At 48.0% G+C, this 15,865-nt stretch overlaps 1 protein-coding gene across 6 annotated transcripts in view; it reads left to right on the forward strand.

Moving 5' to 3' along the window:
- PFKFB3 (6-phosphofructo-2-kinase/fructose-2,6-biphosphatase 3) overlaps positions 1 to 3,616 on the forward strand; it is a 39,738-nt gene extending 36,122 nt beyond the window's left edge. For all 6 annotated transcript variants that reach the window (XM_015628677.3, XM_015628670.3, XM_015628672.3 and 3 more), the window contains one exon: positions 712 to 3,616. In XM_015628677.3, the coding sequence (XP_015484163.1) occupies positions 712 to 718 (7 nt within the window). In that variant the 3' untranslated portion in view covers positions 719 to 3,616. The remainder of the gene's footprint in view (positions 1 to 711) is intronic.
- Positions 3,617 to 15,865: the final 12,249 nt, after the last annotated feature.

Genomic DNA, 15,865 nt, shown 5'->3' on the forward strand with positions numbered 1-15,865 from the left:
CCTGGGCTTCTCCTGGAGAAGATGTTCTCCTCGGGGCTGGTCCTGCTTGTGTTTAGCTGATCGTCTCTGGTTTTGTGGTCCTCACCATGTGCTGGTGGGTGCCTGTTGTTGTCACTCTGTACCAGGGCTGTGTCTGGAGCGTTTCTTGGGCCCATGAAAACTCATGGGGTGTCACCAGGGGAGTTGTGCTGCTGCTCTGTCACTGGTGGTCCTTGGCATGGCCAGTGGGAGCTGCCTGTTCTTGGCATTGCTAAGGATGGACAAACAATGGCCTCATCCTTGGCAGGTGTGGGGGGACACTGCCCACCCTTGAAGGGAGCAAGAGAGAGATGTTGAATTTGGCTGCTTGAATGAGCACTGTGGTCCCCTGTCACCTTGCCTTGTGTGGACCAAAGAGCAGCTTCAGAATGACAGACAGGGTGGAGTGGGAGGGTTGCCTTGGGTTTAGCTCAGTTTTAAGGGATATCTCAATTCTAACTCTGTAATTAAAGCCAGGCAATGCTTGAGGAGGGGGGGTGGGCAGTGAGTCAGCCAGCTGCCTCTCTCCTCGGGTGGGCAGTGTCCTCTGCTCTGTGGTGGGTGCTTCGTAGTGACCCATGCGTGGCTTTGTTCCTCCTTGTCCCCTCGTTCATGTGTTCTTAGAAGGCGCTGCTGGGCTGGAGCCTTGACCCCAGCACAGCCCCCAACGCTCTCCTTCCCCTGTCGTTCCAGAACATGAGCAACTCCCAGAAGCCGTCGTGACTCCGTGGGCACCATCGCGAGGCCGCTGGCGCTGCCGGCGCCGCCAGCTTCTCATCCCATCGCCATTCCCGAAGCTTGCTTACAAACCGGTCCCCTCCGGCCGCGGCGAGGCTCCGCTCACGCTGCCCGTTCATCCGCAAAATCCCGCGCTGCTGAGGGGGGAGGGATGCAGGAGAGCGGCGGAGGAGCCCAGCTCCCTCCCGGGGTCACCACCAGCTCTTCAGGCTGCAGCGTTTGCTCTCCTCTCCAGCATCCTGTAGCGAGCTGTAAAGTGCTTCTGTAGTGCACAGGAGTTTAATTTTCCTCCCTTTCAGTGGTTTGGATCTTCTGTATAGATGATTGGTACCCATCCATCTCTGGGTGGGGTGTGTATATATGTGGATGGTGTGGGGTTAGCAGAGAAATAGGGGGAAGGGGGGGTGGGTAAAGGGGTTTTGCATTTTTTTTATTATTATTATTATTAATGTTGTTAATTACTTTTGAATAAGCCCCTAACATGCTGTGCTGCAGTCCCTCACCCACACTACAACTGGTCACACATGCCAGCCTGGCTCACAGATCTGTGAGCACCAGGAAAGCAGCTGTGAGAACTCCTTCACTGCAAGAACTTGCTGGGTTTAATAAAAAAAAATAACCCATTCTTTCACTTTTTTTTTTTTAAATCAACATACTTTAAAGGGGTTTGCAGAGAATGTAGATCTGCTGCTAAAACTGGTTGAAAGCTGCCTGCAGTGCATGAGGAACCATGCCAGCAGGGGCTTGGGTGATGCTTTCATGTTGGGGAGCAGCCAGGGATGGTCTGAGTTCAGGCAGGGGCTGAATTTTGGGGGAGCTGAGCACTGTTTGAGGTGCTGTGCTAGTACTTCATCTCCCCTTTCTTCTTTTTTAGATGGAAGTGGAGGTATTGGGAAGGGTTTGAATCCCTAGGCTTAGATGCAGTTTGTAGACACACAGGTCTTATGCTGGTGGCCAGATGCCTGGCTGGGTTGCAGAAGTCCCTGTGTGACTACAAAAAAGCCACCAGAAGGGACAGCTTTGTCTGTATTTTTTTTTTTAAATTTTATATATACATGCACATGTGTGTGTGTATATGTGTATACTTAGAAACTGCTTGGTTTTTGCACTTTATTCGTGGCAGAAGCATAACTACTTTATTTTTTTCTGAGTTCTGCCCCTTAACAGGGGACGCCTGAATACAGGCAACATTTTCTGTTTGTTTTTAATTGTATTTTGCATGCTGGAAAGCTGGGACTACAAAATAATAGTTGTTACAGTGTTTGAGGTGGGGGGAACAAGGGTGAGGTCCTGACTGACTCAGTCAGGTTTGATCCATAAGATCCCTTGTTGACAGCCTGACCTGGGCTGGGAGATAGCAGTTTTAAGTGGCATTTAACCACTATTGCTTTGTGCAAAAGTCTGTGGATTTTGGATTACTTTTTTTTTTATTATTTCATATTTTTTTTTAGGGTTTGGGGTCTTTTTTCCCCACCTATGTGCAGCACTGTCTCCATGCCCATCATGTTTGGTTTTTTTTGCTGGAGGCAGGAGGTGAAGGCAGCCCCTGCTCCTGCAGCACTAGGCTGGGGAACTGGAGGTGAGCAACCCTTTGGATTCACCCTTCCCATGGCTTTCCCCAGTGCCCTGTGTGGGGAACACCATCCCCAGCCATGGGGGTGGAGAGATTTGGTGGAGAAGTGATTTTGTTGTGAGTTGTGTGTATGTTTTGGGGGTGGGTTTGGTCTGTTTTTCCTTTGGGAAAAGGCGAACCACAGTGCCTCACGCTTCGGCCTCGTGCTCGGAGCGGCACCGACGGCGGGAGGGCGCCGGGACCACGCTCAGCCCATGTCCCACGGGGCTGGAAGTCCTGGCAGTGCCCTGCCTGTGTGAGCTTGTGCATATGTGTATCATATTCCTGTACAGATAAAACAAAAGAACACTCCCCCCTGCTTTATTTGTTTTAATAGCCTCATTAAAAATGAACTTCTCCCTTTGTGCCCAAGGTGGCATCTGCGCTTTCGGTTTCTCTGCCTTTCAGATAAATGAATGTTTTGGGGAGGCCACTCACTTGGCTCTTTTCAACTTCCTCCTTCATGGGGAGTTTTATCTCTCTTCTCCTCCTGCTGCAAAAAGATAAGCCAGCAAATACAAACATGACGTCTGGCTGTCCCCAGATCAATCCTGTACACGCGTAATTCTGCGGATGTTTTGGTGTGTATTTGTGTGTGGGTGTATATATATAAATATATAGATATAAAACAGGAAAAAAAAACCCAAAATGGCCCTAAACTTTCATCCTTTAGTAATAATAGATGTCTCAGTAGGTCTACAAAAACCTGAAATTTGGTCAAGGTGTGTTTTCCAGCATTGGGAGAACTGCTCTCTTGAGTTCCTCTTGTGCTGGAGGGGTTGGTGGGATGGTGTCAACCCTGTGCCATCACAGCTGCCCCAAAAAACTTGCTGTCCATCTTTTTGGTTAGTAGAGCCAAGGACTGGGCAGCAGATGCCTCAAACAAGGCAGACTGGGAGAGAGGACATGTCAAACCACACCAATGATTTCTTCCCCCATCTTTTTTTTCTTTTTTTTCCCCCCTCTTTTTTTTTCCTTTGTGAATACTTGAATTTATTTTTTTATTTTTTTTTTTTTTATAGCAAAGCGCTCTTTATTTATTTAATGTATACTGCAAAGCTTTGAGAGAAGGGTGTAGTTACTTGGAATTACTTTTTTGTTTTGATTTGTGGTATGTTAACTGTTCTGTACATACATCTGGAATAATTGCCTGATAAAAACCTGTGCCAGCTTAAAAACAGGGTATGCCTTTCAGAAATTTGTATATTTTGCAGTTGCTGGACCAATAAAATATCTTGTTGAAATACAGATGTGACCTGGTTTCTCCTTGTGTTAGAAATCATGCTCTCACACCCTAGGGGTCACCATGTGCCCCCCTGTGCTGCCTCACACATGTTCCTTTGCCTCATAAACAAAAATTTTCATAGGAGAGAGATTGTGGATGCTCCATGCCTGGAAGTGGTCCAGGCCAAGCTGAAGGGGGCTTGGAGCAACTTGGTCTGGTGGAAGGTTTTTTCAAACCAGTCTACAAATTCTACAAGTGTTAACACCTGCTTAGCACAAGCAAAAGCCCCCCAAGCTCTGCATGCTACATCACTCTTGATTAGAAAGGTGATGTGATGTACTGGTCCTGCCCAGATCTAAACCTAGGCTGCAATTTAGGCAGGACTAGGCATTTTATTCAAACCTAGTCTTAGTTCTTGAAATCAAATACCTGGCTGCTGAATGAAGGGTTGGACAAGAGCTGTCCCTTGAGATCAGGGCTGTCTTTGCCCTGAAGGCAGGAAAATAGGAGCTGTCACCTGCAAGAAAACCTCCCTGTAGAGCTGTGTGTAGACTTTTTATTAATTAATATTCATTCATTGTTCCAGAGGAAAAAGTGGGAGAAGGAGGGAAAGGTGTAATTTGACATGATTTTTGGGAGACCACCTCGAGTGAATGCTTTTTCTGTGTGGAGATGCTTGTCCCACTATAGGATTTGTATCTTTGAAAGCTTGTCAGGAGCAAAAGGGGCTAAAAGTTGCAGTGCTGTGCATCTCAGCTCAGCTCTGTGGTTTGGCTCCTGCTAGCTGCTGATCATCCCCCTTCTCCCCACTGCTCTGTGCTCCAAGCCCTCTCACCAAGGAGGGTGTTCTCTCATTTTAAGTGTCATTGAGGCATCTGCAATAATAATATTTTCTAGGTGGACCTACTGAGGTGTGAGATTGTGGCCATACTCATCACTGTGTACATCCTGAGGGTAGGGAGGACCCATGCTCTCTGGGAAATCCAGCAGCAGCCATAAGATTTGAATTTATTTATTTTTTTTTTTTAAGCTATTCTTTTTATCTCTAGCAACCTGGCTATCTCCTTGAGCCAGGCAGAGACAAAACACTTGTTTTAGGGCAAAGAGTGCAGCCTTGCACCCACCTCACAGGGAGTCCTGCAGGGGCTCTGATAACACCTCCAGCCGGGGTGGGCTGAGGTCACACGAAGCCACAACATCAGTGCAGCTCCCCTGCCCTCCCCAGGGCAGGCAGGGGCTGTTTGGAAGCCGTGATAAAACCTTGTCCTTGTGGGAAGAGCACGGGGGAAGGTTTTGCCTCCCTGAGAATGGCTTTGGGCAGCATTTCCAAGGCTGCTCTGCAAGAAAATTCCCCCCCCCCCACCTCCAAAAATCTGTTCTCCTCTTTCCATGTGCAAGATGGGGCTTGTGTCACGCCACCCCCAAGTAAGGGAGGGGAATCAGTGCCATCCCAGGCAGCATCCTTTATTTTTCTTCCATGTGGTGCATTTTGTAGCAGCATCGCAGAGAGGAGAAAACTCCTTGAGGCAGTAGAGCTTTAAAGGTTATACTCGACAGCTGGAACATTTCCCTGCTCCCAGTCAAGTCCCATTTTTATTAAAAAAAAATAAATAAAAGAATAAACCCCCAGCTCACTGCTGGCAAACAAGGCAAGAGAACTTGTGATGGCTAAAAAAAATAAAAAGGGCAGACCAGTCACGCTGGCTGACTCAGCTCTGATTGATGGCTCAGGAATGTGTCTGGGATTAACTAAACCACGGGCAAACCTTTACAATGCAACACACTGGGTGAAGCACAGCCAGCCCCGGCTCACCTGCCTCCGGCTGGGGAGTGACTGCCCTCATGTCATGGGATTGGAGGGGATTTTTCTTCTTTTTTATCCATTTGTGAGAAAAAATAGAAAAAGAAACAGCTATTTTTGGGAATTGCTTTGCAAGGGGCTCTAGTAGGAATTATTTGCAATATTTCCAGGTGTCTGGATGCACTTGTGCAGCTTTGCTGCAACCAAGACTTCCTGGGAAGGTAGGTATTTATGCTGAGAAATGGGAAATTTATTTTGTAGCTCTGTGTAAATCACCATCTTGCTGCTCCATGCCTAGACTCTGCCAAGTGTCAGGGCCCCTTCCCCATCCCCAGGGGAGCATTCATGGTTAATGGAAAGCTGTGTGGATGTGAATATTTGTCCCTCACACTTCCCTTGTTCCTGTGTCCAGCTGTGTCCTCTTTGAGGCTGAGTGGTGTGTGGGTAGAAAAAGTGTATCAAAATTGGATTTATTTGTAAGCAATGCTGGAAGACCCTATACCATGTGGATGGAAGAGTAGTGGTAAGAGTCAACACCAAAAACATTGACATAACCCCAAAATACATGATCTAGCTGAAGATGTTCCTGCTCATTGCAGGGGTTTGGATAAGATAACCTTTAAATGTCCCTTCCAACCCCAACTATCCCATGATCCTGTTCTAGAAAATTAATTTGCAGTGCCTACATCAAAGTCAGCTTCACCTCTCATGTTCCACACAGACATGCCCTGCTCTGTGGCCCATCCCCAGGAGCTGTGTCTGCTCTGGGGTGGGCATGGGCGGACCCAGCAGCTCCAGCTCCAGCTCGGCTGGCTGATGGTGGCCTGAATGCCTTGAGAGGTCTTCTGTGGATGTTATCTCCTACAACCCTAAAGAAAATCTAATTGGCACTGGAACAATGTTTCTGAGTCTGGTGAGCCTCAGGGCAAGCCAGATAAAACGCAGCTGATGTATCTGTCACCCAGCTTGCTGAGCAGTGAGACTTTTTTCTTGCTGATCTAGTATCTAACATAGTCTGAAGGGACAGTATTTGGGATTCCCCAAGCTTTATGAATTGCTTCTTCCTCTAGTAGAAGGTGCAGACTGATATGGCATCCACTCCTGGACAGACACCAGCAAACATTATTTGGTCTTTAAGAGTGATTCTCTTAAATAACTTTAAGAGTGATTCTCTGAGTGTTCTTTGTACTGATTTGATGTTGGTGGCTCAGAGAAGAAGTTAGAGAAGTGGGTGGCAGAGGTTGTGACCAAAAAATGCATCTGAATTAGAGCTACAGAGAGAAACAGTAATTAAGACCTAACGAATAATTACCACGGGGGAGGGCAGCTCAAGAATGAGCACAGCCCCAAATCCAGATATTTCTAGCTGCAGCTCAAACCCCACAATTAAGCTGTGATTTTGGTCATTATGAGGAGATATTTCCAGAGCTGTGTCTTGCCATTTGCTGCCTTTATCCACCCAAATGACTGCCTGAGCATCAGCAGAATGAAAACCCAGCATTTTGATAAATGTCATCCAAACCAGGCTGGAGAGCCTGTGTTGGATGCCTCCACCAAAGCTGGGTGCCAACCTGTGGGCAGAGCTGGAGATGAAGAGAGGAGAAGGCTTTCTGGATAGCAGGGGATGGTTGGTTTAGAGGTTGGTGGCACCTAAAAATACCAATGTCCTCCCTCGGGACCATTGTGCGGCACCATGCCGAAGCAAAGGTCTTCTTGCATTTCTCTGGTTCTTGGTCCATCTGTAGCCACTCATTGCCCCAGGGCACTGATCCATCAGTGACAGAGTAACAGGAGGCTGAGGCTCTCACACAGGTACCTGGTCACCTGTGTGAGACCCCCTACATCACCCCATCACACAGCTCAGGCACGCTGTCCTTGGGCGTCCCTACACAACTCAGCAGGATGTCAGGGTGATGGCACCAGTGCTCACGGCTGATTGCCTTCCTGCCTCTCCCACAGGTGCTGCTGCAGGGACTGTGGCTTATCCTGGCAGTCCAGGGCTGCTCTTTTCCCTTTCAGGCAGCATTAATGTCACCCTCTCCAATCAGTGACACCGCACTGGTGCCCTGACTCACTCACTCCTCCTCCTGCCAGCCTTGATTCACCTGTGACAAGTTCAGATGTGCTCGCCTGCCACACATCCACCTTATTCTCTCTGCCTGCCTCATCCTTCAGTATTGTTTTGGTATTTTGCCCCAGTCTTTCCTACCATCCACTTGGGCACTTTTTCAGTGACATTTTTACACCATCACTGGTGTGGATGAGCCTGCCTTTTTGAAGTCACTTGGTACAGGGATGTTATAATCTGGCTATAATTTACCTAGCAAGGACTGGCTGCTGTATAAGCAAGGCATAAGAAAATAATAAAGCATTTATATTCACCATAATTGATTTGAAATAATGACTGGGATGCCTTTCCAGACTTGCTAACTGGTTTATGGTGAATATTTCTGAGCATGGCCACTTCACAGAGACTGGTTTAGGCACAATTTTGTCTGTGATGGGGTCTGTTGCAGAGGGGAAAAGAGTCCACCTGCAACCCTTAAATAAAATCACTTGCAGGAATCTGCAAACCCTGGAGAGAAATGGGACTGTAAGAAAGTGAATTAAGCCAGAAAAGTTTTAATAAAGGGTTTGAAGGACTCATGGTTACAGCTGGCTGAAAACCAAGGATCTCGGTTCACCAGAGATCTTCTTTTCTAAACATAAATAAAAATAAAAATACCTTCCTGTCCAAACGGGATGGAAACTGATATTTTTCAAAATTTCTGAAGTTCTTTTTGACCTTGTGAACTGACATATCATTTTCCCTGTTTTGCTGAAGATGTTTTTAAAGAAACGTTGGCCTTTTTTGAAAAAATATTCCCTTGTTGGAGACCACTGCATTGGTGTAATGCTGGGGGAGGAAGAACCACTGATGGGAGAATGGGGTGACCCCTTATCACTCATTAAAGATGAAATGGGGTTTTCATTGCCCTTACCTTGCACAGGGCTGGACACCCACTTTGTCCACACCCCAGGCACCTCCTGGGAGACCCAGCAGAGAGGAGCAGCCTCAGGAATGCAGATGTGACTCAGCCTGGTGTCTCTGGCACCGCACTGTCATCCCTGGAAATGCTCTCAGCAGCTCTGTCAGCAGTGCCCCAGACAGGGAGAGAGGCTGGGAGGTCTAGGCTGAAGCACAAAGCCCACCTGTCTGCCCTCGGTGGTTTTATCCCGGGTATTAATTACTTTCCTATCTGCTGAGCTGATCGGAGCTGTCTGCACCTTCTTCCCAAAGCCTCTCCTAGCAAAGCTCTGCTGCCTTGTGCCTGCACGGCTGCTCCAAGGGCCAGGAAGGACAGGCTGGAGGGTGATTAAGGGCTGTGAGGGTGTCAGCCACCCCAGGATGGCTGTGAAGCTGATTTTCCTGCAGAAAGGCTGACTCAGCAGAGCTGGGAGGGTTACGCTAAGCCAGGCAATCGAAGGGATGCCACGGGGTGAGCCCATGCACGTGTTGGGTTTGCCTGATGGGCTGCCACTGACATGGTTTGCTTGTGTGTTTGAGACAAAAAATTTGACTTTTGCAGCTTCTTTAGGAGCCTCTTCAAATTTTTTATTTTTTTTTTTTTCCCCTCAAATGCAGCCTGGGGATCTGCCCCTCTGGTACTTCCCGATGACATTGCAATGCATTGCAAAGTATTTCTCTTTCTGGGTGCCCTGGAGGGTTTTTGTGCTAGCCTGGAGGAGAGGATTTGGTTTCATGGCTTGTCTTTGGCACAGCCAGGATTTTTGGAAAGTGTGATGTTTGCCAAGAGCATGCAGGAGCCCACACAGTCCCAATGTCCAGCCCATCCACTGGCTGTGGATGGAGTTCTCATGTCTGTGCATCTCTTGCAGGCTATGGATCAAAGCTGTAGAAGTGTAGAACATCTCAGGTTAGAAGGGACCCATTTAGATCATTACATCCAACTCCTTGCTCCTCACAGAACCACCTAAAACTAAACCATCAGTGCCAAAGAAACACGAGCAACAGCTAACAAACACTAACTGTCCAGAAAAATCAGTGTTGAAGTGCTAAATGAGCACAAGCAAACTGTCCCTGCTCCAGAAAGGGATGTGTTTGCCCCTATGCGAAGGTAAAGGGAAATATTAAGCAGCTGCCAAATTCCTCTATTGTTTTGAAGAGCTGATTTGAGATAAACAGCTGTGGAATCCACCTCTGGAAGAGGTCTGGGTCCAATTTTAAAGGGTGGAGTCTGAGGCCAGGCTGCGTGGGAGATCCACTCTCACTCACAATCACCTCATGCCTCAGCAGGCAAATGCCAGAGATCAAGATACCTCTGGATAAGGAAACATTTACTGGGAGGGCTTAGGAATAAATCCATCCAAGGAAATGGACCTAATGGCTGTATCAGGGTCAGGCCCGGTGTCCTCGGTTGAACTGGACGTGTTTCAGACAGATCCCATTAGCTGCAAACCTCTCTGGGTTATCATCACCTCTGCTGAGACAGAGTACAGCACTGAAGCCATCAAAAACTGATATATTCCAGGGTGGAAATCCAGTAGCATCCTCTTCTAGGTAATTAACCAAAGGGCCCAAGCAACTATGTGCAAAGAGCAAAATCACTGTGTGCTGGTCATGCCTGCAGTAAATAAATCTGTCAGGGAGGTCATTCTTGAAGCTGGCTGGGATTATTTATAGCCACTGTCTGTAGGAGCTCATCCGAGCAGGCAGGGATCAGAGCAGGGCTGTGGCTGCTGGGAGAAATCATCTGTGTTTAAGTAAGGCTGGGAATGCAGGCAGAGCCACGCAAGATTCTTTTGGGTGAGCTTTTTTCCTAGATGAAAATGTTGGTTTGTCAAAAATTGAAGCTCTCTGCATCTACATGCCAGGCTGTGTTTCTACTGGCAAAGGGTCAGGGCAGGGGTCATCAGTGGAGTTTTGGTGTGTCCCTGGTGTGTGGCCTGGACTAACCAGGAGCAGTGCAGGGGATGCCAGGGTGCAGTCACACCCTACCCATCACCCAGTTTGGGTACATGCATCAGCTGGGGGTGTCTGTTGCCCAAAATTACTCTCCCAGAATAAATCAGAATGCTCAAATCAGCTCCTGATTTGAGGCACACTGAGAAGGATTTTGACCACAGGTGCAGCCTGTGGACCACAGGATTGTGTGGATTGTAACTACAAGGTCTGTGAATGCAGCTGAGGGCGGCATTCTGCTGTCAGGGGGACAATAACGAAGATGGATGAGCTGGATAGGACTGGGAGCAGCTGCAGCCACATGAGCATGATGCACACCATGGCCACACCATGCACAGCCCCAGGAAAGTCCCAGCACTCAGGGGGAAACTCCATCCCCACTGCTTGCACACGGAAGGGGAGAGGTGTGGGAAAACACCTGGTTTTACACTGTTTTTGGGCAGAGGCACAAAATATTTCCTCCCTCAGCTGCCAGCTGTGGTTGTTGAAGCACTGAAAGTTGTGTGTTGTGCTGGGGTCTGTGCGTGTGCAAATCACCCCCAGGCAGGTCTGGCCTTGATGGACAGAAAAGTTGTGTTTTCATTACTATTATCATTGTTGCCTTTGTTAATATCACTGTAATTATGCCTGAGGAGTGGCATGAGCTCATCTGTGCATCTTGGGAGCCAGGAGGCCAGAGAGGGATCCAAAGAGTGGATTCAGGATAGATCTGTTGGAGCTCAAACCCTGTGTTTGGCTTATTTGTCCAGGACTGGTCTGACAGAAGTGGTGAATTGTCTCATTTCTCACTGTCTGTGATCCCCAGGGGTACTTCAGTGATTCCTGGAGGGATAAATTTCTGTTAGGGCCTCTAGGAAGAGTCACACACCCATCTGGATCTGCAGCAGTTTGATTCATGAACCTGCATGGGAAGAGATCAAAACCAGGGCTCAGCTGTGGAGCCCATTCTGCTTTCAAGAATAGCCTGAACATCTCTCAAAAGAGAGACAAGGTGGAAACACATCCTCCTCCTCCCCCATGGTCCCAGTTACAGATTTTCTGCAATCCTGAGACCTGCTATTAGGCAATCCCAAGCAAGCAGTGCTCCCACAGGGCACATCAGCCTTCTGCTCTCACCTCACTTCAGTCACTGCCTTCTAGTTTAGGAACTGCTGTGGTTGGGGGATTGCAGCAGAAGGGATGTTGTCTAATGGGGCAGATGCTGACAGAATCACAGGGTGGTTTGGGCTGGAAGGAACCTTTAAGATCATCTTGTTCCAGGCCCCCTGTAATGGGCAGGGGCACTTTCCATGACACCAGGTTGCTCCAAGCCCCATCCAACCTGGCCTTGAACACTTCCAGGGATGGGGCAGTCCCAGTTTCTCCAGGCAACCTATTCCTGTGCCTTACTACACTTTGAGTAAAGAATTTCTCCATAACATCTAATCCAAATCTCTCCTCTTTTAGTTTAAAACTGCTTCTCCTTGTCCTATCACTATCTCCTGATGGACCAGAGTAGTCATAAAGCACAGGACAACCTCTAACTGATATCCAAACTGGATATTTACTTTATTTAGCTCCTTGAGATTGCAGTTATTAGGGCTGATGATTTGATTTACAATCTATGCCTTGCCTGGCAGGTGCTGCCAGGGGCAAAATTTGCAGCTCCTTTTGCAGTTGACAACCAGGCATTAATTGTTGAATTCCCAACTCTCCACCAGGTTGGAAAAGGTTAACAGCAACCAGCCTAAGCCATAAAACTGCTGGGCTTCAGGTGCATTCTGTCCATCCATTTCTACAAAGCCTGAGGCAGGCAGGTTTGGCTCCTCCATAGGAGGAGGAAGCCTGGGGTCAGGCAGGGGCTGTGAGTGCAGCGGTGTTTCAGGCAGAGGGGGGTTATTTCTCTGGCAAATGCAGCCCTGTCACACGTGGTGAGTGGAAGAAACTACTGAGATTTGCATCTTTGCCTGGCGCTGGCTCAGCTGCTCAAAACCAGAGTCACGGCTGCGCTCACACGGGGGAAAGAGGAAGCGAGGGGGAGGATGTCACCACATGTCACAGTCAGCCTTTTCCAGTAATTGGCGTGTACTCAGGCAAAGCTCATGTTTAATTTACCAGCAGGCAGATGGTGGAGAGCTCTCCCACTGCTTGGTCACAGGGCTTGAAGTCTCCTTTTTCTTCTCTGCTGTTGCCGCAAGAAAGACAAGCAGCAGCACTGACGTTGTGATCCATCCCTACCTGTGGCCTCCTGGTGAGAGGGGTCCTCCAGTTGATTCCCTGGAGCTGTGACTGAAGTGCATCCTGGGCTGCATCACAAGAAGTGTGGGCAGCAGGTCAAGGGGGGGATTCTCTCTCTCTGCCCTTCTCCAGTGAGACCCCACCTGCAAAGCTGCCTCCAGTTCCTGGACCCCAACAGCAGAGGGCTGCAGATAGTGCAGGGGAGGTCATGGAGATGCTCCAAGGGCTGGAGGCCCTCTGCTCTGGAGACAGGCTGGGAGAGCTGGGGGTGATGACCTGGAGAAGGGAAGGCTCTGGGGAGACCTTAAAAAACCTCCCAGTACCTGAAGGGGGCATATAAAAAGAAGGGTGATTTTTTACATAGGCAGATGGTGATGGGACAAGGAGGAAGTGTTTTAAACTAAAAGAGGGGAGATTTAGATTAGATAAAATGAAGAAATGCTTGGCTGAGAAGGTGGTGAGGTCTTGGCACAAGCTGCCCAGAGAAGCTGTTGCTGCCCCATCCCTGGAAGTGATGGCCCTAGCACTGCCTCACATCTAAATTGCATGAGATGGGGTCAGGTGATTTGGGTTACCTGGAGTGGGGCTCCTGGCACAGCTCCCTCTGGCTTTGCTCAACAGATGGATGTGAAAGGTCCCAGATTGACTCTCTGACTCCAGGGGCACATGGTTTTATGCAGAGCCCAGAGGCTGCACTGGAAAGGCTGGGTGGGCAGGAGATGAGGAAGCAAACCATACCTATTGTTTAGCTGCATATATCTAACAAATTCCTTGCCAGCTAGTGTTTGCTTTGCAGAACAAGCTGGGAACAGAGTTTATTAGATATGCAAATCCGCTTGATTATGAAAATAAAGTCTCAGATAAGCCAAACTTACCTGTCATGAATCAACAACAACAATGACAACAGAAAAGAAGGTTTTAGAGAGAAGCAAAACCAGCTCTCTGCTGGGAGAAATGGCCTGGTTCCTAGTCCAGGACTTTGCATCAAGTCCCGTCTCATCTCCCAGACAATGCACTGGGTCCTCGTCTCCTCCTCTTGCCCACGGGATGTTTTGACTCCGTCACTGAGCAAAGAGAAAGGCATATGTGACCTAAATGAGGTTTAACTTCTGCTCACATCCCTACAGCTTGAGTAAACAGCAGAGGATGTGACTGAGAGCACATACGGTGCCTTGTCAACGCCTCCTCTGCTCCAGGTCCTCTTCTCCCTTCGCCGGTGGTGAGTTTGACTCACTCTGTATTTAGGGAGATGCTTCTCCTTTCCCCACACTGCTCATTAAACCTCCCTGATGAGCCGGTCCCCAGCCCACCTCTGCAGCTTTTCTTGTTACACAGAGCAGGGAAGTCAGACCCTGCCTGCCAAACCCTGCCAGAGGGCTTGGGAAATCACGGGAAAAGCCCCCCGGAGACCGACAAAACAAACAAAAGGGACTCACTTGATCAGCTCGAGTGCCAGCCCCACCCTGGGGTGTGGAATAAACACTGGCAGGTATTTATTTATTGCCAGTCAGCATCCAAGTATTTGTTTCTCTGTGTCACGGGGGAGCACACTCATTCGTGCATGATAGATGCCTTTGATCCCAGCAAACCTGGGCACACTTTCATCTGCTAAGGAAGGGAAAGAAAGGAGATGGCAAGATCTGTTATAAATATGCTGGGATTTCTAGCAATTTGACATCTAGGTGCACAAGATTTCTTTTTGGATATCTGAGCTTTTCTTCTGCACCACACATTTGCCTATCCACTTCTAATCTTGCACCCAGAAATGTTTACATATTCATGTGTGTATGCTAAAGTATTTAACATACATGTATCTCTATCCACCCACGTTCACCTACGTATGAGTACACAGTGCTGGAAATGATAATCTGGGTGCCTTGGCATTAATAATGCATAAATCAGATGTTTGCAAGAGTATGAGAATTTGTAAGAATGCATGACAGATGATGCCATTTCAGTCTTGGCACACACACATGTGCATCTTTTCTCCATCTGTCTAGTTATGAACATTGAGGTGTGCTTAACACCAGCATGGGCTTTTATGGGAATATTTCTGGGATGAATTAAGTTAGCACACAGCACTTGTTATCCCAGCCAGAGTAAACCTCAGCAGGAGCAATTAATTAAAAGTCACAGAATAGTTTGGGTTGGAAAGGAACTTAAATTCCATCTCATTCTAGCCCCCTACCATGGGCAGGGACACATTCCACTTGACCAGGTTGCTCCAAGACCTGTCCAACCTTACTTGGAACACTTCCAAGGGATGGGGCAGCCACAGCTTCTCTGGGCAACCTGTGCCAGGGCCTCCCCACCCTCACAGGGAAGAATTTCTTTATAATACTTAACCTACTCTCTTCCAGTTAAAAGCCATTCCCCCTTGACCTGTCACCACATGCCCTTGTTCCTGTTCATAAAAAAAAAACAACAACACACACCTGTTGTACTTTGCAGAATCAATATGGATCCAGTGCAGGCATCAATGTCCTGATCATCTCAAGGTAACTGCCATGAGAAGAATGAAATGTCCTTATGTGACTAAAGAGGGTAAGTTCCTAGCTTGACCACATGGCCACTGAAGAGTTCCAGCCAAGGTCTGATTTAATGAGGCTGCAGGTAAAATGTGGAAGTGTTGCAGCTGTGAGAAAAGCTTCCCCTCACTGTGAGCAGGCACAAACCCATGATAACTGTCCTTTGATCTGTCCCAGCTTTATGGATGTTTCAGGAAATGTCTTTAGTGCAAGCAAGGTGGAAATACTGACCACGGAGATTAGATAAGGGGTGTTCAGCAAGAAGCTTAATTTCCTCTCTAAAATGGTCACAATGAGCTTCGATGTGATGAGTAACCACGGGCTGCTGGAGGTCAGGGAACTGGCCCCAGGGGAAGGTTTTTCCCAATGTCTACAAGGGTGTGAAAAAGAGGGATACTCTCCTGAGTATTTTATGGAGCTGGGGTTTATTCTGATATGATCCTCAGGGTATTTCTCCACTGCCCTGGTGAGGCTCCCAAATTGGAACAGATAACTCAAAGAGGCATTAAGGGTAGCATGGAGATTCTTGTCTGGAGCAAGTCTGGTTGTTCCCAGCCTCATGAGCAATTAAGGACATATTTTATCCTTATCTACTTTTAGTGCCTCTATGACACCAATTTGCCAGGAACACACACTACTTAACCGAGGTGCCCCAGCAGTGCCCATATTGCAATTTAACTTCAAGGGAAACGTGGGTGATGCCCAGCTCCCAGAGAAAGCAGCGGGTGTGATGTCCAGTTTAGACTTAGGTGACTAAACCTCC

This window comes from Parus major, chromosome 1A (assembly GCF_001522545.3).
Source record: "Parus major isolate Abel chromosome 1A, Parus_major1.1, whole genome shotgun sequence".
NCBI classification, from domain to species: domain Eukaryota; kingdom Metazoa; phylum Chordata; class Aves; order Passeriformes; family Paridae; genus Parus; species Parus major.